Source organism: Triticum aestivum, chromosome 5A (genome assembly GCF_018294505.1).
Source record: "Triticum aestivum cultivar Chinese Spring chromosome 5A, IWGSC CS RefSeq v2.1, whole genome shotgun sequence".
NCBI classification, from domain to species: Eukaryota; Viridiplantae; Streptophyta; class Magnoliopsida; order Poales; family Poaceae; genus Triticum; species Triticum aestivum.
Window position 1 is genome coordinate 665,287,922 of NC_057806.1, and position 23,909 is coordinate 665,311,830.

General features: G+C 44.7%; 2 protein-coding genes across 2 annotated transcripts; both read right to left on the reverse strand.

Moving 5' to 3' along the window:
* Positions 1-1,897: 1,897 nt before the first annotated feature.
* On the reverse strand, positions 1,898-5,037 carry LOC123108293 (uncharacterized). Its single transcript, XM_044530115.1, has 6 exons — positions 4,592-5,037; positions 4,439-4,515; positions 4,238-4,274; positions 3,617-3,782; positions 2,494-2,905; positions 1,898-2,297 (listed from the first exon to the last, which is right to left on the reverse strand). Exons 1-6 carry the CDS (start codon positions 4,743-4,745, stop codon positions 2,007-2,009), a joined length of 1,137 nt encoding a protein of 378 aa, XP_044386050.1. The 5' UTR covers positions 4,746-5,037; the 3' UTR covers positions 1,898-2,006.
* A 6,193-nt stretch (positions 5,038-11,230) lies between these two features.
* Positions 11,231-16,263, reverse strand: LOC123105794 (NADH dehydrogenase [ubiquinone] 1 beta subcomplex subunit 7). The gene is made up of 2 exons (XM_044527941.1): positions 15,789-16,263; positions 11,231-11,467 (listed from the first exon to the last, which is right to left on the reverse strand). The coding sequence occupies exon 1, from the start codon at positions 16,136-16,138 to the stop codon at positions 15,803-15,805; it is 336 nt and encodes a 111-aa protein (XP_044383876.1). The 5' UTR covers positions 16,139-16,263; the 3' UTR covers positions 11,231-11,467; positions 15,789-15,802.
* Between the last annotated feature and the right edge of the window lie 7,646 nt (positions 16,264-23,909).

Here is a 23,909-nt window from a genome sequence, read left to right on the forward strand (position 1 = left end):
AACAGTCAAAGAGCAGATGATGCACGATTTCAAATTATTTACAAAACACACACTCTAGAGGTCTTGCTATACCTCTTTTCCTAATATTATCACAAGTCATGATTTTATTCTATGAAAAAAGCATAGGAAACCTTGTACTCTAGGTGGTATTTTCACACTCCAAACAGCAGGTAGATAGATAGGCTGAATCCCCCTAAAATTGATAATGGCATAAAAGGATTTAGAAGAGTAAATCCCTTTAGACCCATATTTTCAGATTAAGGAATCTCTCTCCTGACTAGATTTAGTCAGGGAGAGGATATCCACAAGCTCATACCACTGAGACATCAACTCATCCGAGAAGGTTCTCCTAAAAGTGCATTTGAGCTCCTGCCCATCCCAAATCTCAGCAATGGTCCGATTTTTCTCATTTACCAAGACATACAAGTCCCAGTATTGAGTAGCTAGAGGGGTATTACCATACCAGGTATCTTCCCAAAATCTAACCAGCTTACCATCTCCTACATTCCATTTATATCCTACCCTCACAGCTTGCAAAGACCACAAAAAACTTTTCCGAAACTAGGAAGGATGTGGGTCTCTACAACAGAAAATGTTTGGGTTCTTAGTATTGTATTTGTTATCAATGGTTTTCCTCCACAAGGACCCCTCTCCAGCTATGTATCTTTTAACCCAAGACCCAATCAGGCAAAGATTCATATCCTGAAGATTCGGGACCCCCATGCCCCCAAACTCCTTCTTCATACAGATAGATGGCCAGTTAGCTAGATGGATTTTGTGAGCACCTTCAGTGTCACTCCACAGACAGTTAGCCATATGGGAATTGATTAGATTCAAAGCCCATTTAGGGAATTTAAAAAAGGACAACAAATACAGTGGGATGCTAGCTAAACAAGTTTTAATGAGTGTAATCTTCCCTAAATAAGAGAACAACTTCCCTCTCCAACCTGCTATTCTAGCCAAATTCTTATCAATCAGTTCCTGCAAGTCTTCCCTACTCAGTTTCTCAAAATGCAATGGGATCCCTAAATACTTGATTGGGAATGACCCAACCACACATTGGAAAATATCAATGAACTCTTCTAACTCATGGGGATCAATATTAATGGGGACTAAGGCACTTTTGTGATAGTTGATCCTCATTCCAGAGACCTGTTCAAAGCAGGTAAGAATCCATTTAAAATTTAAGGCTACTCTACTACTTTTTTCTAAAAACAGCAGGGTGTCATCTGCATACTGCAAACACGTCACCCCTCCAGGCATCAATTCAGGGCATAGCCCTTTAATTAAACCAGAGTGGGAACCCTTAACTAGCATCTTGGAGAAGACATCTACCACTAAATTAAAAAGCAAGGGCGCTACAGGGTCTCCCTATCTCTTACCAGTTAAGAAGAAATCACTTTCTTCCCCATTCAGTTTGACTCCAACAGAGCCTCCTTGGGTAATACTTTTAATCCAACTTATCCACCTGGTCCCAAATCCTCTCAGAGCCAACATCTCACAGAGGAAATCTAGAGGAAATCTAGATTAACCTCTCAGAACAATCTTAGCATAGATTGTTGATCAGTATTTTGATCGCCTCAGAGTATTTTTTTCTCTTTTTACTCCACCAAGGTATAGTTTCGGTCTTATTTGACTTTGCTAGTTGCCGGTGTGATTTTTGTATGTGCGCGTTGGTGCTGGTTTTGTGCATCCTAACTATACAAAGGTCGGATGTGATGCTCGTTGTGTTTGTATCCCCTTGAGGCTTCATTTTGAGTTAATAAAATCTACCCTTTGTTGGAAAAAAAAACTTCTAAGAGCATATATTGCTCTAGCCTACATAGCCATTCCAAGCGTTGGACATGGAGTTTGGATGCATTGGGCTTCACAAGTCCTGGACAAAGCTAAATTCACAGGCCGATACTATTTAACATGGACCAGTGGCAGGCCCAAACCTGAAGCGAAAATCGGCAAAATCTGTCAGGACAGCTCATAATGGCCCATGTCAACCAGTGGGCCCGTATCTACGAGTCGTGCGTGGACAGCGACAGGTCGAGGCTGATCCGACTCCCCGACGACGACGACGACGAGGAGGCTGTCGACGACGAGAGCAGGCTGCTCTCGGCGCCGCCGCCCCCGGCGGGGCACAGGGCCAGCGCCAGCGACAGCGAGCAGCCACCGTCGCGTTCGCCGGCCAAAGTCAAATTCGTGAATCCGGCGTCGAGGACGTTGCCTGGCGGCTCGGGTCTGCACGGACGGACACCGTCGGTGCGGCTGGCCGTGTATGCGGCCGGGCGGTTAGGAGGCATGCCGACCTGCATGGCACGAACATCATTAGATATTCTTTACTTACTCTTCTGTAATAAGGTCAATAAATCCGTTCGGCTCTCGGCAAATGCAAGTGCAGCACTGGATTCAATCGCTCTAGATGTACATTGATTTTTGAAACAAGATATATAGAGACATTGTCACATTGGCATGCTTGCTGGTAAGCAGAGTGCACGTGCGTACCTCAATAGGGTAGCCATCGCAGCAGGCAGCACGGGGACGGGGAGGATGACGCCCCGGAGCCACCAGGAACCCCAAGAATTCGAGCGTGGAGGCGGCCGCGAGTTCGCCGTCGCGGTGCAACCTTGTTGTAGGCATCCAGGGCTCTCGCCGATGCTTCTGCTTCTGCTTTATTCCCAGCGGCATCGAAGGGCGGGGCTCCACCAAACGAGCCGCGGCCATGGGTGGCGCTTGAAGCACGGCATGCGCCTGCATCATATCCATACGCACGTAGTAGTGTCCACCTGCTGCCGCCGGTACGTGGCTGGACGACGACGACATGCCCCTACCCTCGCATATTCCTCCTCCTTGCACTCTCAGCAGGCTCGTGGGGCTCGCGCTCACCTCCTCCCTTGTCTCCGTCTCAGATGCCCTCCTGTTAATTATTTGGTTGTAGCGAATTAAGTTTCTTACATAGTAATTATATTACTATAAAGTTGTACTAAAACAGCGACTATTGAATATCGATCGAATAGAGTACCGATTATCACTAAGATCTACTCCCTCCGTTTCAAATTACTCGTCGCAGAAATGGATGTATCTAGAATTAAAATACATCTAGATACATCCATACCTGCGACAAGTAATTCGAAACGGAGGGAGTACAATGCTGCTCGCACATTAGTAAATTAATCGGTGATATGTAAATATCTCGATATAGTATAGGAAAGGGGTTATGGATAATCCCACATTCCCACAAGAAAGTGTATACATGTGTACTGCTAGCTTTCCAACGGAACTCGACCGTTGGCGGTCTTGCTCGGCAAAACTTCCAAATATACTTACACGAGCACATCGCGTGCTCGGTCGGTCGTATTTTAACAATTGTAGGTACACCAAGTAGCTTGGAATATAGTACTGGTGTCAGCTCAAGATTCGAGGAGAAAAAGTGGCGCAAAAATGGAGTTCTGGTCTGAAGTGTCGCCATGCATGCATGCATTATTCATGCAGTGACTCATCAGTCATCATCACAACTGAGCCTAGCTAGCTAGCTAGGTACGGCCGGAGTGCCATGAAGAGAAAATAAGAGACAGATTGAATGAACAACCGGGTGAACAAGAAAAAGGAGCATGGAAAAGGTGGTGACCTTTTCAGTTGCGGGTGGAGCGGCAGCGTCGTCGGCTCCTTTCTAGGCTTTGGCGAGCCGTAGCCGGGGAGACGGCACTCCCCATCATCATCGGTGCAGACTTCCATGGCTCCTCCTGTTGAGCGTGTGTGCTCCTCCTGGCCCGACTGTTGCACTTGCTGCATCCCTGCTCGATCCGCCACAACATGCATTGGCAAAAAGGAATTACTCAAGTGTGGAGCACAGTAGCTGCATGCATGCATGCACCGGTACGAATCGATAGCTTTGGCTGTGGCGGAGAAGTGTGCCATGCATGCATGTCACCCATGCACATGTACACACAGACTAATATGCGTCATCAAAGTGTACTACACAAAGACGATTGCATTTAACCTACGACTATCAAGTTCGAAAAGTGTTTCACTTTGTTGCGAGTTGTGCTGGGTAATTCGTTGTACGTACAGCAATTTTCGGATGCTCTGCCCAACAATCAATTATTAATTGTGCTTGCTTTGGTAGTTTGTGTTAGCTTTGGAAAATATGTAACGTTGGACAGCAGATGAGCAGAAGTAAAGGAAATCCTATAGGGCACATGTGCAACTATGCATATGTGGCCATATATTCATGCATGTAAATGTATACCTTGCATTCCAAGATCATTCCTCATGTTCCTGTACATCTGCTTCAAACCACCAGGCAGCTTCAATCATCAGTACGGGATCCAACTCCGTGCAAGAAGAAGAAGAAGAAGAAGAAGAAGAAGAAGATGCCGGGCAAGCTCATGCATGCGTGTCAAGATCCATGGGTATAAGCATGTAGCTAGCTAGGATTGGATTAACAGACCTGCAGATGGCTTTTGACATGAGAAATGGTGAGCCCTCCCACCCCCATCACCTGCAGAACCCGCTTCGGAGTCGCCCCTGCAATGCATGCGCGCGTTAGATCGATGCATGCGCACGGCCAAACATCAGAACGATCGAGCGAGCGAGGGCGTACTGTCGTGGCCTCCGAGGCTGTGAATGGCGTGGACGAAGCAGCGGTGCAGGGCGCTCGTCCACCGGAGGCGCGGCACCTTGGACCTGTTGTACTGCCTCACCCCGCCGCGGCCGCCTCCGCCTCCGCTCCCCTCCCTGGTTGTCCTAGGCGCCATGGTCGCCGATCTGGCTCAGCTTCGAGCTTAGATTATCTCAGCCAAAACACCAGCCGACGCAGCAAAGATAGTATGCTTTGCCTGCCCGCAGGAGCTGAGCCCGTGGTCGACCATGAGGGCCAGCTTATATACCGCTCCAACTAAACACCTCGGCAGCTCTCACAGTCACAGGTAGCTAAGCTACCCAACCAAGGAGAGATGTACGGAGGAGTGTTGAATGCTGCTGCGTAGGAGAGTAGAGAGTGGGGGGAGGGAGAACAGGAAGAGACAAAAGGTTGGAGACAAAGGAGGGGTTTCAGATGCGTTGCAGGGCATATGCCTGCTGCCATGCATGCCACTGCCATGGGGAGGGGATAATTATGAGATGGGCGCAGCGCTGTTGACCCGAGCGAGGAGGGACGAAGACAGGGATGCATGAGCGGCAGTGCCAAAGCTAGTTTTCCGCCTGCCTTGTGTTCCCACTGACACGCACCTGCCTAGCTTGTCCTCTCTCCCTCCTCTTGCATTCTCTGCTCGCTTGCTACAAGTACTCCCTCCGTTTTATTTACCTCGCACGTTAGCTTTGTCTCCAGTCAAGTTTTCTAATTTTTGACTAAAATTTATGTAAAAAATATTAGCATCCGCAATACCAAATCGGTACCATTAGAATCATCATTCAACATATTGTCATATCATATATATATATATATATATATATATATATATATATATATTTGTTATTGTGAAAATTTTGATTACTTCCGATAAATTGGGTCAAACTTTATAAACTTTGGCTTAGGTCAAAACTAATATACGGAGTAAATAGAAACAGAGAGAGTACTTACCTGTGGACATGGGCAGCTTGTACATATTCATTCCGTTCCAAAATATCGATCCCCCCTCCCCCATGGATCATTCCCTCTGAATCGACCGGCAAACAACACACAAAGTTGGCCGAGCATATTAAGAGAGGCCCCAGGAATCCATAATTAAACTTAAAGTGGTGGTCCTAATAGTTTGCTTTTGATATTTGAAGTTATAGGTTTATCCTAAGTCAAACTTGTTTAGGTCTGACCGGGTCTATAGAAAAATATACCAACATCTACAACATCAAATTACTTTCATTAGTATATTTTCATACTATATATATTTAATATTGTCGATATTGGTAATTTTTTCTATAAGGTTGATCAAACTTAAGAGAGTTCGACTTCAAACTCAAGAGAGTTTGACTTCGAACATACCTAGAACCCCAACAAATTTGAACGTAGGAAGCATATAGTTATCCGCTTTTACAAGACGCGAAACTTGCGTTAAAGGGTCTGATCCACCTCACGAGACACCTTACAGATGGCTAGTTCTCACGAAAACACACGTTTACTGAAAAAGAGGGTAGTATGCCAAGTTATCAACACACTCGGTGCCCCGCAAAAAAAAAAAAATCAACACACCCGATGAACACCACGAGAGAAGCTGGAATAGATATGCCTTGAGCTTGCTGAAAAATCACAAGTGGGTGGGGTGGTGCTTGTAGCCTTGTAGTTGTAGGTTATAGAGAGATTATGCAGATGCGAAAGGATGCGTCGAATCGGAACAACCTAGCTAGAAAAGCTCAATCTTGTCACCGACCGTGACCCATGTGTAGTACGAGATTGAGTTGTTTGTGCACTGAATGACTGAAGTAGTGCACATATGGATGTATGCACGTTTGTGACTAGCTAGCTAACTGCAGAATTTTAGCCCAGGTGGAATAAAGTGAATGCAGGTACGGTTTGATTAGTCAGAAAGGTGCATGGTTGATTAGTCGTAAAAGGACTTGAAGGATTTGATCTCTGAATTTGGACTGAAAAATAGTATAGTACCAATCAATTGCAAAAAAAGCTAGTCAACTTTTTTTTCCTTTTTTAGTCTTGGGAAAACCGAAAGGTTAGCTATCACACAAACCTAGTGAGTCTGTAGTTGAAAGGGGAATGATAGACTGAATTATCATCAGCTAGCATCAACAAGAACATGATGGAGATCAGGTGGCATCATCACTAATAGCATAACTTATCATCGCATAGGCGATTATATATGCAATTAGCTGTGCTCTAAGAGGAGAAAAACAAATTACACATCCAATCAAGTCGAAGATGTTGAACGGCGTCATTGAGTGCGTTTTCCTCGAGAGCTCTGACCGCCGGATCTCTCCTACAGTCCTACTACCACTCGAAGCGGCCGTGCCATTTCCATGGAAAGTTTCTAAAGGAATTTGAATACACTGGTCATGGGTACGTGCAGTCGACAAGGAACAAACTGAATAGAAGAACCATGAAAAGCGTACTACAACTTTTGAGATCTTTCAAAGGAAGGAGAAGGAAGGAGGGAGCTTCAGCAGGTGATGGGCACGATGTACAAAGACAGAGAGAGAGAGAGAAAGAGAGATAAGTGGGGGGAACAGGAGGCGTTGCAGTACAGGAGACAGCGGCGCCATCATTTCATGCAGGGCAAAGCAAGCGGATCATACGGATCATCATGGCCTCGCGCCCTACACCCACTGATCCTCTATGCCACTGCCAACACCCACCGTCGATTCCTAGCTAGCACTCCTGCGTACGTAGCAGGGGGGCGAACCGACCATGAAAAAGCTTTGCATCGATCAGTCTAGCCAACAAGCTCACCACGAATCTGCTGCTATTTCCTCATCAGTGGCAAAAACGAGCACACAAATTAACTACTCCCCCTCCATCCTATAATATAAAAACGTTTTTTACACTAGTTTATAACACGGAGGAAGTAGCTAGCTAGTTGCATGCATGATTTACCCGCAGAAAAAGTACTCCTGTACAAGTACACCCTCTGTTTTCAAACATAAAAGACGATTTTGGCAGTTTAAACTAGACTGCCAAACATGTTACATTTAGTAACGGATGTACTATTTTCTTTTAAAAAAAACGGAAGCAAAATTTTTGTCTCATCTCATTGATAAAGAGGAAGAGAATGGACGGTTAATTAGCAGAAAACCGAGGAGGTAGACGATCTGAGACACTGCGTGGGCGGAGCTGAAGCGGCTGTGCCGGGGCTGTGTTGCAAATGGGGACGGTTGCAGGCATTGACCGGCGCACGCCATGGAGCACGTACGTACGTTCGCCATGACTTGATGTCTCTGCATGCGCCGTCTGCGTGCACATGCATGCATGGATGGACCAGCCAGCACTTGATCGCACGTCGACGGAACACGTTAAACTTGTGGTACGTGCGTGCGTATGTAGTACTACTGTGTGGTGACTACTCTACAGTACGCGTAGCAGCCGGCATGTGGCAAAGGAAGCAGGGCATGTATCGATCGATCACAAGCTAGGCTGGCAACCGTAGGGGCGGATGTGCATTAATTACCGGTGGCGCGCACAGCAGGAAAACGTTCACCCCATACGTTTTTTCTTTTCTTTTTTTTTGAAACTGGAACACCTTGCATTCCAAAATTATGGTGGACCGACCAAATCGGCGGCCACAGCACGGGTTACATCGACGGGGAACTCCGAAAGCCAAATAGACTGGCCATACGTTTTTTCTTTTCTTTTTTTTTTGAGTTGGAATAGTTGCGTTTTTATTCAAATCACGGCAAACTCCGATGCTACCTCTTAGACAATGCACTCTGGTGGCACCTGGAACCAAGTCTTATACGAAGCTTATTGACGCAACCTTCCCTAACTAAAACATGAGCCGCGCTATTTGCAAAGCGACGCACCCGGCATACCTTAGTTTGAAGATGTGTTTTGATCTCCTGAACCACATGCCCATACGCTGACAGAAGACAGACACTTCTCACGCTCAGATATCTTTCTTTGCCACCACCTGTGAATCTGTCTCCGGTAATAATCTCCTCACGTTGATCTCTATAGCAAGCTTGATAGCCCAGCGACAGGCTAGTAGTTCTGCAAGCTCCGGATAGGCAACCAAAGGGAAAAAATGGCACGCTCCCGCTAAGAAGATCCCATCGTGGTCCCTGAGAACCGTGCCTCCGCCACCGACGCCTAATGCTTTAGACATAGCCCCATCACAATTTGCTTTCACCCAGCCAAAATCAGGCATGTCGCAACGTTGAGTTGTAGAGCACCCCCCCGGTCTCTCCTTGATGCTCTCCCACTCCTCGGTTAGCCTCATAACCCTCTCTGCTATACTTCTGGTCTCCTCAATTTCCCGGTCATAGCAAGCCACAATTTTTGACTAATCTATTTTTAACTTCTAATTAGAGCGGGGAATCATTTCAATTAGAAAATTTAACAAGTCCATGAAAAACTGCAAAACAGGCCTGGCGTACTCCAAATGCCCTCTCCACATCCTTTCTAACTGCTTTTTATCTTTGGACAAAGTGAAACATTTTCTGATCAACTGGCTCAGAGATGATGGTGACAAAAGTAGCCCACGGAGAATAATATTGTCAATCAGATAGTAGTCTATCTTGTATTCATGTCCATTGACAGTACAGTTGCAAGGAGGAGGTTTCTCTTCAGTCAGCTTGGCCAGCAATGAAGACCGCTACAGCGATGTCATTGTGAAACCCGGGCATTGCCAAAGAAAGCTTGTACAATCCAGAGATCATGTGATGCATTCAGGAATGATGATAGGCTTCTTAACATGACCATGATATTGCCCGTGTAGAGCTTTTGGACAGTTCTTCCACTCCAGTACATGCAGTCAAGAGATCCAATCAAACCTGGCCACCCTCTTGCTTCGGACATTGCAAGAGCCTCTTGGTGTCTGCTACAGTTGATTCCCTCAAGTACCGAGGTCCAAACACCGAGACCATCGCGGTAGCAAATATGACTATAGCATCTCTGCATTTGCTCTCGGGCATCCGAAGGTATTTGCCCACGAATCTGCGGGCATGGCATATGCAAGCATCCGCAATGATCTCGTGCACTTCTGATACTATAGAATCCGATCCTTCCAACGGCATCCTTCTTTAAGATGAAGTAGTCTTCAAAGGACCGGACACCATGCTAGAGATGATCAAAGACATTTTTTCGCATCCAAAAAAGCCGACGAAAGTTGTCAGCAAATAGGGCATTGGGGCCAAATTAGTCGTCCATCAGCGACAAATGGCCCGGTGTGGTGTTCCGATTAAATACTCGATGACCCTTGATCGATCCCTTGGGTTTGAGGTCCGCTTTAGAGATGCGCCAGGATCCAACCCAAAAAAATTGCCATGTTTTTTTAACATAGTACAGAGCAAGCGCTCATACATACGCATATACATTCACTCCTATGAACGCGCATACACACACACTCTATCCCTATGAGCACCTTAAAGAGACTGGACCGGCATATCATCTTAAGAATTACAAAGTTGTCGTAGGCGCCTTGTTGTCACGGGAATGTCTTCTCCCACTGAAAGCGCATCGCCGGAAATCCTGAAATAAATCCAGAAATAATGCGAGCATCAGAGTTTCCTGGTGGGTTCGGATACCACTGTTTCTCTAACCATCCAACCACATATTGGTTTGCAAATTGCCATGTCGTTATTGGATGGAGGAGCGGGCGAGTAGTTGAGGCCTGAGAGAGAATGATGAGATGGATGACACGCGGAACAGTGACGACGCGCCGGAAGGACACGGTCGGCCTCTCTCACGAGAGCAGTAAGTGGCGGCATGATTGCGCTGCGAGGGGGGCAATGCCGCATGCAGTGGGCATCCATCCATCCATCCAATTTGCCGTTCCCTGCCTCGCTCACCCCCACGACCACGCCATGATTCCTTCTGTCTCCCCCGCGCCCATGGATCTTCCGTCCGTCCGTCCGTCGTCCGATGCGCACGCACGCACGCTGCCTCTAGTCCTGGCCGGCCGGCTGGCTGGCTGGCTAGCTAGATGCTGGAGGATGGATGGAACATGTGCCCGTCTCTGTTTTCTCCGTGTGCCATCATCATTCCCCTGCCCTGCCCCGGCATGCATGCCAATGTCGCCGCCGCCCCTGCCTGCCACGCTGCATGTGTCCGCCCAGTGCACGCATATGCCGCTGCAGCGGCGCCGGCGCTCGTTCTCGTTTCATTGCCAAGGACGTCGGACGTAGGGTGACCAGGATTTGAGACCCGTCCGTCTCTCAAGCTTGCACTAGGCGATGGCATTCAAAATGGCGCTGCTCACTGGCAGACATGCAGCTAGTCAGGATCAAACATTACAGGGCTACGGGCTTGGTTCCGTTTGTCAGCGCAGTTTCACAAAAGACATTATGCCTGCGGACATTTGATGATGTCCATAGGTGATCCGCGTTGGCGTTGGAGTCGAGACCCGTCTCTGAAACTTGCATCCAGTGGGCAAAGAATGGCATGGCTCACTGGCCCAGACATGAAAAACTAGTCACGCCACCGACTGAAAAGAAACAAGCCCCGTGCATGGTCACAGGCTCAGAACAACATTTGGCCACGATAACCTCACAAGGTTTAGCGGAGTACAAGCAAAGATAATCATCTTATAACAGAGGCACTACTACATCAACCTAGCTGGCTACATAAGCAGACATCCATGCATTGCATTCAAAACTTCAAGGTGTCATTTCACTCAACGAGTATAAACATCTAGTTCCTTATTGCATCATCACACTTAACAAGAAGAAAACTGGTAGGTGCTCGCACCAAAAGAGAAAAAAGGCAGGAGGAAACAAGACGGGAATTAATTCAAACAGAACACATGTTTTGTTCATACAAGAACAACATTGATGATCCTTGCAAGCACCGCGCCCTTCGAGCTCCCATGACCAACCCATCCTGCGCATCCAAAAGGAATCCATTGATCAATAGAAATATGATGGCTGAGTGATAAATATGCGCCACAGAAAAGTACTCCCTCTGTAAACTAATAATAAAACCTTTTAGATCATATCAGATGGAATGAAGTGTCTGGCATGAAAGGAATATAACAGAAGCAAAGACTACCAGGGGAAACAGCGTCACATTTTCTGACCCTGCTTCAGGCCAAAACGGATAGGGAAGAAAGAAACTCTTGTTCCCAAACGTTAACCATCAGACGGGCGTAGTGATGAATTTACATGGTAGACATCAAAGGGCGTAGTGACGAATGTACATGGGAGACAAACCCCTCAGAAGGCCATTGTCATTTAGGAGAATGAGATAACAGAGCAGCACCTATCAATTTTGGCCTGAAGGCACTGACCCCGCATACCCGAAATGAACAGTCAAAGGCGACAAAACCTGATGGACAGCATAGAAAGGATTGCAAATGCCAAAAACCTTCACATCAAAATGTCATGATGCACTAAGTCCGAAGGCAAGAGTACCCCACATACAGTGTAAGTGCAGGGATTCCTTTGCAGTTATTATTAACGGAACAGATGAGCCTTGACGAGCCAAAGGACACTAGTTGTAGTATGCCATTATACTCTGTCCTTTGTTTCTTGCTGTCACAGGCTGCAAACAGAATCATCAGACAAGATTGCGGAACTGCTAAGAAGACATGATTTACAGTGGACGGTTTGCAGCCATATGGGCTAGATCAGACCAAAAGATTCCTTGAATATCACATCCGTTGTGTTCTCAACAAGTCACGGGTAAGCATAGGACTCCCGATGCAAATGTAAGGTAAAACTGAAGTCTATTTCTTTGAACAAGATCTCATGATGGTTTCTTGCATGAGTTAGACAGGTTACTCGTGTGCAGGGATTCCTTTGCAGTTACTATTAATGGAACGAAATAGCCTGGACCACCCAAAGGACACTAGTTGTATGTACAAAATTATTCTGTCCTTTGTTTCTTGTTGTCACAGGCTGCAAACAGAATTATCAGACAAGATCGTGCATGTAACTGCTAAAAGGACAAGATTTACAGTGGACAGTTTGCAGCCATATGGGCTAGATCAGATCCAAAAGATTCCTTAAATGTCACATCCATTGTGTTTTCAATATGTCACGGGCAAGCAAAGGACTCCTGATGCAAATGTAAGGTAAAACGTAAGTTTTTCTTTGAGCTAGATAAAACTAAAGTCTTTCTATGAGCTAGATCTCATGATGGTTCCTTGCATCAGTTATACAGGTTACTCATGTTAAGTTGGAAGTACAGGGATTCCTTTGCAGTTACTATTAACGAAATGAATTAGCATCGACCACCCAAAGGATACTAGTTGTACGTATACCACAGGCTGCAAACAGAGTTATCAGACAAGACCATGGAACTGCTAAAAAGACATGATTTACAGTGGACGGTTTGCAGCCATATGGGATCAGATCCAAAAGATTCCTTAAATATCACGAGACATTCGTGATAATTTCAACATATCATGAGTGGGCAAAAGACTTGACTGAGTGCAAATGTGAGGTAAAAGTGAAGTTTCATATATGTCCATTTCTTTTGAATTCCATCTTATGATGGTTTCTTGCATGAATTAGAAAGGCTACCCCTGTTAAGCTTAAGTTGAACAAGCTTCTAAAAAAAAAGCAAGCGACTTAGCAAGAAGCAGACAGAACTAATAACTAATTGTACAGAACAAATATGAATCATCACCACAATATGCTCATTTCCGAGATTTATCATATGTGGTAGTGCCAAGCTACGGTGTTTCGCATTTGATTAACAAGTTCAACAGGTGGCAATTTTTCAGTGTAAAAATCTAAATCATTAAATGGATATGACAACATATTTGCAGAAAGAATAAAAAATATAGGGTCGAAGGACAATTTTCTTAGTCTCCATCACTAGGTCACATTTTGCAATACCATCCAGTTAGTGATTTACTAGCATCTACACTCCATTCAATAGATGGAAACAGAAACAGGGATCTTTTTAGCGTCGTCCATTTCAATAGAGAGATTAAAAACTCTAGCATTCGTATAGAATCTGAAGGTTGATTGCATACCAACTACGGAGTATGAAGTAAATGAGGTTTCGAAAAGTAATGTAGGGCAGATGCATTAGGTGTATTGAATTCAAGGAAGAACAGTAAGTGTGAGAATGGTCTGGGATGCTGAATGTAACCAGAAATCAACAGATATATGTACTGGTTTTTAAATAAAGTTGTGCCTTTAACCTATTCATCAAGCTGGTTAGATAACAATATGATTTATGAACTCAAGAAGACTGAGGTATATTTCACGTAGACTATTGAATTGATTAAATTGATAGAACAAACGGTTCACTATAGTTAAACACGATGCATTTCACAGTCGGTGGCAGATCTACCACTGGGGCGAGCTGGGGCGGCCGACCCAGGTCGCCGTAGCCAGAGCAGAGACCTCTCCCTACCTATTCTTGCGCTGGTTCTTTCAGATTCCTCCGGTAGCGAACAGCGGTGCTGCTGTTTGCCTGTTTATGTGATCTCTGCGCATGAAGGGGTATGTGAGGTTGAGGGAGAGAAGGTATTTTGGGCTTGGGCAGGAGCGATTGAACTTAAGGCCCAACGTGGATCGGACAAAACATCCACATGCAGCCAGGCAGCCACCATGGACGGTCTCTCAAAAAATGCCAGCATCGAGAGAAGGTATAGAACGTAGCGCTATTTGTGAGGCACACAAGCTAGTAAAATTCTGGCACTCAGATCAAGATCGTCATATTTGGCTAGGGGTTCCTCATGATCCATTTGCATCACTGCTATAATTTCTTTCGATTAATAAAGTTTTCAGCAGGTTCGCTAAAAAGAAAACCAGCCACCTCTCCCCAAAATCATCCTTCCTGAGTCGGCCAACTTCCCGAGCCCTAATCCACTGTTATGCGCCGCCGCTCACCGCTCCGTGCGGCGCTGCACCCTCCTGCTGCTCCATGCCACTCCTGCCTGCTGCACCACCACCTGCTCCGGGCCACTGCTTCCTGCACCGCCCACTCCTTGTCGTATTGTGGCATCAAGCGAGCATTTCAAGTGTCAATAGTATGTTAGTAGTTCTCATGGTTGTTTTATGCCTTTTCATGTTTTTAGTAGTTGAATTTCATGATTTTTGCTTGAGTAGACATGCATTTGTAACTTAAAATTTTAGACCCTCCTGCTGCTCCATGCCACTCCTGCCTGCTGCACCACCACCTGCTCCGGGCCACTGCTTCCTGCACCGCCCATTCCTTGTCGTATTGTGGCATCAAGCGAGCATTTCAAGTGTCAATAGTATGTTAGTAGTTCTCATGGTTGTTTTATGCCTTTTCATGTTTTTAGTAGTTGAATTTCATGATTTTTGCTTGAGTAGGCATGCATTTGTAACTTAAAATTTTAGACCTTAAATGTTTCGCCACGGCTAAGCTCAACAGGAAATGCATACTTGAGATCAAATGCCAAAAGATATAGGCAGCTTTTCAATATACTGGCATACAGCAAGGCCAAATGAAAGAATGAAAAGGGAAAAAAGGTCTCGCAGAGACTGAGACAGTAAGGTAGCAAGTTTGTGAATGAAGCTTTGTTTTCTAATTCAACATATAACCAGAACAGATACCCCCTCTGCTGCCAAGACCAGTCTAAAATTTTAATGCTTCACTGATGCCACGAAAAACATATATTAAAAAGAATTCCAGAATAGATTATGAATTAGCTTTGAAGCTCTACAAAAATCCACAGGCCAAACAGCAGGAATTTATGTTAGCTTTATTTACACCTATGTAACCCTTTTTCGCATTTCAAAAGCTCTATAGCCACAAAATATTCACATTTGACAACTCAAAAAGTATAAACCTCCGAAATGAATAATTCACAGGCCAAACACACAGGGATTCGGGTAGGCCTTACACCAGTGTAATCAATCCCATTTTGCACTGTCAAAGCACTGTAAGGTCGAAACATTCACAATTCACAACTCAAAAAAGTAAACCTGCAGAATAAAAATAGAAATGGACGGAGCAACAGCGAAATGCAAGGATATGGCATGAAAGCGGATCCCAGATCCCCTGCCTACATCGGTTTACAGATCTAGACTCTAAACGTTTGTCAGCATCCCGTGAATTTGAGTCGAACCCGACACAATCGTCTCGCAATCAGCTATAGGGGTCAACCACCCTACCGCAAACCCTAGCTATCCATCGAACTCCACCCAATCAACCTAATTAATGTTGACGCAATGCCTGGAACGGAAAAAGAAACGGTGGGGAGGAGCGGGCGGCTCACCTGAATCTGACGGATCAGGCGAGCTTGGCGGTGGAGGGGGCAAGGGGCACGCCGATGGTGACGCTGCCCTTGACCTTGGCGCCCGCCTGCGCCTCGCGGATCTTCTGCATCTGGAGCATCCGCTCCATGACGAGCTCGTACTGGCACTTCTCGTAGGAGTGGCGCTCGGGCTCGCACTTCCAGGGGAGGTAGAACTCGGCGACGCGGCACTTGTTGAGCGGGATGAGGAGGTGCGCGCACTGGTCGCGGTAGGGGATCGGCAGGCGCGCCTCCGCCATCTCCGCCTGGGTCGCGATCTGCGGCTTCGAGGTGCCCAGCTGCACGCCGGCCGCCGCCGCCGCCGCCTCCATCTCTCACCTTCTTCTCTCTTCTCCGGCGAGGTCGCCGATGGGCTGTGCGGGTGCGGGTGCGGTGCGGCGTCTGGTTCGGGCGAGAGAGTGGTGGTGGGTTCCCGTCGCTCTGGAGTTTTGGACTGTGGGTGTTGTTGGTCTGGGTTCGGGCGGGCTTGAGTCGGGGCCTGCGACTGGGAGTTCTTCTAGCCCGTTAAGGAGCTCCTTTTGCATCTCTACCGCGGCCTTTTAACGGTTGCATGTATTTTAAATAATTTGCCTAAATGTCTCAAAAAAATATTTGCATAAAAAATACTGGAGTATTAAAATGTTTTGTTGTCAAAATGTTTTGCGCTATATTTTGGTTTGACTAGGTAATTGCCCGTGCGTTGCAATGAGTGCATAGTGTCAAAAACGCTCTTATATTTATGGGATGGAGGAAGTGGTAGATTAGGCTATGACTGCACATCTATTGTTATATTTTATGCTAATATCTTAGCAAGTTTCTATGCAATCACCATAATTTACCTGTCATCTTATTGTTATAAGCACTTGCTAGGTAAGAACTTATTGACTTACGAAAGAAAATAAATCACTATGATTTATCTGCCATCTTATTGTCAATTAGTCTCCATGTCCCATAATATAAAGTGGTATTACATTCGATATGTGAGTATATTAGATTTAATAATGTCTTATATTATGAAACGGAGGGAGTACAGTTTTGGTAAAAAAAAAGTCCTGACTTGCCAAAGAAAATATAATTTAATTGTGATAAGTTGGGACGATTGAGTCGGTTTTTAGGAAAAATAGATGAGAGAAAAATCAAAGATGGGGGAATAAATCAAAAAAGAGGATGGAAGGGGAACATACATAAAGAGATTCGACGAAGGAAAGGGTGAAATGGAAACTTTACATTCTTTTTAAGTAGTATAATATAATAAAGATTATGTTGTGTAGAACATGAATATTTAAAGTAATAATATTCGAGCTAAAACTCAACATACATATGATTTATTGTGTTTGATCATATCCATAAATTCAAAGATTTTGCTAAAAAAAATTATGAACTAGATGATACCCCGCACGTTGTTGCGGGAATTGGATATAGTATATTTAAGTGCTATTTGGTAGTATGAATATGAATATTTAAATATACAATATGAAATGGAAATAAAAATAGATATGCTTTATTGTATTCAGTTATTGTATTGTTTTACAATCTTTATTGAATAAAGGTTGCATAAACAAATATATTTTCCCATGCATGATTGCTTGTTGAGGTGGTCCTTTTCTTGTGCATGATTGTATGTTGAGGTGACATATTTGCATGTTGAGAGAAATATGGGCAATGAGGATCAACTATTTTAGTGAGGCTACGCACGTTGTTTTCCCATGCACGATTGCATGATTGCTTGTTGAGATGGTCTTTTTCTCATGCATGATTGCATCTTGAGGTGACACATTTGCAGAAGTATGGGCATTGAGGGTCAACTATTTGAATGAGACTCTGCGCATTGGTGTGAATTTTTTTTAGTGCATACAATGGTGACTTAGCAAATAAAAAAAAGGGCAACCTGGTGCATGTAGCTCCCGCTTGCGCAAGGTCCAAGGAAGGGTCCGACCACTTTGGATCTATAGTACGCAGCCTTTTTCTACATTTCTGTAAGAGGTTGTTTCCAGGACTTGAACCCATGACCTCATGGTCACAAGGCAGCAGCTTTACCACTGCGCCAAGGCTCCCCTTCAATGGTGACTTAGCAAATAAAATTATTAATTTTAGAGACTATAATGCATAAAGCACGTAGTGCATTAACAACTGTACAGTTACAATACCAAAATGCCACTCTACATATGATCAGAAATATAATTCATTGAGTGCTCTGTCGGATGCATGCTTAGTTCAATGGTATTTTTTGTACCTGACAAACATATTTGCATCATGTGCTAAACTATTCAGAAATGGTCTGATATCCCCACCATCTCCTGGCCAACAACATACGAACATATTGACATCACAGGCACAATATGGTGATATCGCTAGCTAGTAACCATCAGCAGTAATATGATATGCATACTTACCCATAATATATATATATATATATATATATATATATATATATATATATATATATATATATATATATATATATATATATATATATATATATATATATATATATATATATAGTCGACAACCCTTCCACATTCAATCCTAGCAAGCGCATCTAATTCATACCATGCTAGCTTGTCAGCTTGAACACCACACCAAAATTAGATGTAAGAAGGTAACCTTTACCTGGAACTTGAACCTCTATAGACCAATTATCTACTCTTTTATTTTTGACATATAAAAAAATGATCTACTTCCTGCAGCAGAACAATCAATTCAGTGCTCCTAAATTTACCATATGGTGAATAATTTCACAGAAAAATGGATCGTGCTCAGGAATTTTTCTTCAGATAAGAGACTCTTTTACCTACCTCGTGATGCATAGTGAATTCACATGCCTTTCTTGTTAATTGAGGACCAAGATGGTAGACTTCTGTACCATGATGGTCTGGGAGCCTGGGAGTCCTAGAACTACCCATCCCTACCATCACACCATACCACACCGGTCCTCCTTGGACCTTGGTTACATGGTAAACATGTTCTAGAGCATAGGCTTTGGGACACCCTCTTATCTAGCCATTCATTTTTACATCGCGATTCGTGCAAGTACATTTGTCTTTTTTTTTCTCCCATATAAAACAACATATGAACTTCAAACTTGGCAACTCAACAAAACATTCTTACTAGAATGTGAGAAAAAACTTTCGGAATTTTTCGTGCAATATAAATACTAAAAAGTACATTTTTTAATACAAAAAATCTAATTTCGTATATTTATGTTCGACAAAAAAATCTGAAAGTTTTTTCCCATATTCTAGTTAGAATGTTTTGGTGTCATGCAAAGTTTGAAATTTATATGTTGTTTTATTTTGAAGAAATAAAAAAGAAAAAAATCTGATGTACCAAGTTAGTTGTCTAGTACGGATCTCAAAACAATGTTGGAGTGTAAGGATAAGGGTGTCCAGAAACCCGAGCTTTAAAAATCCACGTTTACACGCATCATACAGGCGCTGAAGCTGGATACAGTGGCTACCAGCGATGGCCGATTCGACAGCACGGTCGGCGCCGGCGAGGTGACAATCCCGCGACCACCGCCCCGCCGTTCGCTCAGATCGCTCAAGTCTCTGGCCCGTCCTCCAGCTGCGCTCCGCTGACCTCCCTCATGATGGTTGTTGAGGTTGCCACTTTCACCGCCGAGGCCCGCACGGACCTCTGCCTCCGGGGATCGCAGAAGACGCTAATGGATAGCCGCGCTAGCGCGTCATGCTCACCCTGCTGAATCTCAAGCAGCCAATTGAAATCCATCAACTGCTCACCCTGCTAGACGCTAATGGATAGCCGCGCTAGGGCGTTGCTTGCGGGGATGTCCATCAACTGCGCATGCGCTTCTACCTAGTGCTGCACGCCGCAATTTAAGGAGTTGGATGATCTAGAAGTTGAAGCGGAAGTGCGCAGTAGCAGATGGATTGAATAGCAGCGGATAACTTACCTCCAATAAATAATGGTGGAGAACTGTTTCAGTCCTAGAACTTACCTCCACATATATTTTGCTGTAAAATTGGTCAAACATATACAATAGTTGACTTTTTGAAAAACTAATACACCTTATATTTAGGAACGGAGGGAGTATATGTGGGAGGGAAACAAAGCGAAACAATCTGTGCTCTATTCCGATCTGCAGTTGCTATTCCTTTGGGCTCCTGTATATATGTACTCGCCTCTTCCCCTTTTAAAACTTAAAAGCCATACTAAAAGGCCCAGGAGGGGAGAGGAGCGGGCATGTGGGGACAGGAAACGCTGTGGCTATCGGTGGTTTATACGGCTGGAAAGAAAATGCACGAGAGGGTTTGTGATTTGTCTTCTGTTGGTTGTGGGTGACTGTAAACTGAACGCATGACATGGCATGCATGTAGGTTCTGAATTTATGACATGGCATGCTTGTTAAGGTGGATGGGCCGCATGTTGAGATAAATATGATAGTGGGGATGAACTTCTAAGTATATAGGATAAGAGCATTGTATTTCCCCACTTTATGCTTAAGTTGCCCTTTCCTACTTGGAAGAGATGCTACATGCTAGAACTTGTATTTAATTGCCAGCTAGAACTATAACAAGTTATCAAGATTGTCTCTTTGGTTTCATGAAAAGATTTATTTCATTACAGAAATCTCATGTTGTGGTTAGAGACATTCATGATTTTTCTTAGAAATAAAGGAAATGCTACCGAAATTTAGAGTGGTGTGGTAGCATCGTCAGGTTTGCTCAAAATCTGGGGTGTCACATCTCGGTTTCAAGCATGTATTGGATCCCCTGTATGCTCCCTTGCTGGCCTTATATACTCGACGCTGCTAAGCTTACATTACTTGGGACATGTCGTGGTGGGCTTTCTCCACTAGTCCGCCTCGACCCTGGTTCCTCTCCTGCTGGCTCTGCTATCCAATCTCCATAGCATACCTAGGTCTTCCCAACTCTTGGGGTTAGCCCGATAGTGGTGGTCCTTATGGAACCCAAGGACACGGGGACATGATGATCGTTTCCTCGTCAATTAGTCCCTTGAGACGTTGATATTAATTACCGAATCTACCTAGGAGATTAGGGTACACTTTCGTATCCCACACAACCGACTCTGATATGACCAGGGAGCTCCTGAAATGAATATTCCACCCATCTGGCAAGGCTATCTCGTCCACCTGGGGGTACGCAGTGATGCCGAAGAACAACTGGAAACTGTCCTTGAGCGAGTCGCCTAGACATCCCCAACCCATAAGGCCAGCCAGTAATCCATAGATCCATTGATGTGCTTAGTCCCCGATATAAAGAAGTGTTTAATATGCTTTGGGCCCCATTTACAAAATGGGAGCCCCAAATCACTATATCAACAAAATAATGTCACGATCCTGCGGGTATTAAGCTCGAAGCATATTGCCCAAAGGCCTTTGCTGGTCGGAAGCAATTTCCCATACCCACTTAAGGAAGAGAGCCTTATCCATCACCTTGGAGTTAGTGATTCACAAACCACCAAGCTCCTTAGACTTGCACATGGCCTCCCATTTGACCATGTGATATTTCCGTTTGAGCCTGATTCTACCTAGAAGAAGGTGGGAAGGCCCCTAAATTTTTAAATTTTTTGTTTCAAAGCGGACCCCACAAATTTTAGGGAGTTCAGTTGAGGAGATGGTTTGGGGAGTTAGGTTTTACGGAAAGGGCCAAAGATTCTCGAACATTTGCAATTAACATGCAAAAAAGTGTGTAAATGACTCCATAGTAGCTCTTCTACCATTGATATTGCCATCCAAGGAGAGCCTTGTTTGACAATGTAGGTTGGACATGAAGATTTACAAAGACACAATGTAGAAGATGGTGGAATGGGGTGATGTGTTATCCTTTAAAATGGTTTGGAGAAACACGATGGACTGCGCCAGCGAGCAATAGATATTTTACTATTCAGAAGATAAGCAATGAAAGATAGGTAGGGGATGTTGTGACAAGGCAAAGAATCAGAGGTGAAGGTACACACAAAATCGGATCGGGTTATCTCTATTGCAAAGTATTTTCCTTGTATGAATTATCAGAAATTAGCACAACACAATCCATAATTTGCAAGATTTCTTGGATCATTGAAACCAAAGGGAATGAAGTACCTCTGACATATTATTATATCAGATGAAACTCGTGTGGATGTGCCTCACATGGCTGTGTACCAAGAAACTAAAGTCACATACACCAAATAAAAGATTTCTAGCAAGTATATCTTTTGCAAGGTCATTAGCATTCAAGCGGTATGCGCCGTACGTGCTTAGATCGTTTTCCTCTCATCCTGGCGACTAGAACCCTAGCCGCCACCAAGAGGCCAGTCTTCCAGCGCCGTCCTCCGGCGGCTCCTCTCCTCCGGCGCCCTCGGTCGTTGGTGGTGAGAAAGTCTCCGGATCCACGTGTGTGGATCGTTTCTACTCCCTCGTAGTCTAGGTTTTTAGATTGTTCATCGTCTTGGCTTCGGCGGCGACGATGAGGACACTGAATAAAGATTCTTCGGATCCTTTTCTGACGAGGCCATCGGTCCTATGGTTAGGGATAAATTTGGATTCCAGATTGTTCAAGCAAGGATGGCGTGGCAGCGGCGACATCCTTGTGATGGACCTATGCACTCGGGCTCCGCCATTGTGACGGCATTTGCTCCAGTGTCGGCGCGAAGCTTGGGAGGTAGTCCAAGAGTGGATGTAGATTGTGGTCTACATCGACGACATCTGGAAGATGGAACATGTGTTGGTTCGTGGTTCGTGGATGGCAGGTATTGTTTCTTCTTTCGACATCTTTGTCGTGGTGGGGTGCCAGATCTGGAGTTCGATGGCGTGTCTGGGGTGTTGCCCCAGTCTGATTCGTTCAACGACAAGGGTTTCACTTTTGGTGAGCCAGCTTGGAGGTCCGCAAAGCTGCATATCAGTGATGGAGCCAAGTCGAGCTCAGGTTAGGAGGTTATTTGTCATTCTTTTCTTCGGTGGCTGTTGTGGTGGTGCTGGAGGCACATGACGGGCGTTGGTGTCAAGCTCAGAGATGTTCTGCTATCTTTTCAATATTATCATGCCGGTCGCTATGTGACTTGTACTATCTTTATGATATGAATGAGACACGTATTAACATGCAAAAAAAGGTCATTAGCATTCCATCTTCCCGCCGAACTTGAAAAAAATACCAACTCCCCCATGATAAAAAATCATGATAAATGAAAAAAACAAATTTGTATAGAAGTACTCTGATATTAATCCTATATATGCCCTATGAAAATTCACAGTCCGCAAAATATGACAAGTCCACAACATAAGGATGAAATAGTAGCCCATGTTATTTTGAGTCATATTTTCCTACACCGCTAGTAATGTGAAATGTTGACCGAATAGAGCAGTATTTCAACAAGATTCGTGCAATGAACTTTTTTTATAAAACTTCCGATATATTCATTAACTATCAAGGTAACAAAGAACAACAACAAAAAATTACATCCAGGTCCATAGACCACCTAGCGATGACTACAAGCACTGGAAAGCCAAAGGCATTGGAGCGCCGTTGTCATTGTCTCTCCCTCATTGTAGCCGAGCAAACATTGTTGTAACAGACAATCGGAAAGTCGTCGTGTTAAGGCCTCATAGCATCAGCGCACCAGAACAACAACCACCAACATTGAAAAGAAGCCTAGATTGGAAGAATCCAACCTGTAAACACATAGACGCAGACGAATAAAGACCGTATCGAAGCGGATCCACTAAAGAAAAACGATGATCGGATCCCACGAGATCCGCCGGGGACACACCTCCACACACCCTCCGACGACGCTAGAAGCATCGCAGACACGAGGGCTAGGCGGAGAGGACCTTATTCCATCTTCAAGAAGGCGCCTCCGCCTCGTCTTTCTGAGCATGGCATAAACCCTAACAAAACTCCAAAAAACACCTAAAAACGAAGCCATCCCGCCAACAAAGGCCAAGATCCACTGCGTCTCCATGATCCAAGGACCATAGGAGACGAGGCGGACCAACGGCGGCGCCGTCGAGAGGCAATGAAACCCTAGCTAAGAGGTCGTAGGAGGAAGTAGTGAAGGGGTATTCGTGCAATGAACTTTGTTTGAATTAGAATGATCTAATCTCCTGATCGATGGTTACAAGCCCCCTTTTATATGTCCCGAAGA

Bases quoted from the DNA above. Each gene is read 5' to 3' on its own strand.
- LOC123108293 (XM_044530115.1), bottom strand. From the start codon at position 4,745: ATGGCGCCTAGGACAACCAGGGAGGGGAGCGGAGGCGGAGGCGGCCGC. The intron at 4,275-4,438 runs GTCTGTTAATCC...GGTTTGAAGCAG, and splicing joins ATGTCAAAAGCCATCTGCAG to ATGTACAGGAACATGAGGAA. The intron at 2,298-2,493 runs GTACGCACGTGC...CGTGCCATGCAG, and splicing joins GCGATGGCTACCCTATTGAG to GTCGGCATGCCTCCTAACCG.
- LOC123105794 (XM_044527941.1), bottom strand. From the start codon at position 16,138: ATGGAGGCGGCGGCGGCGGCGGCCGGCGTGCAGCTGGGCACCTCGAAG.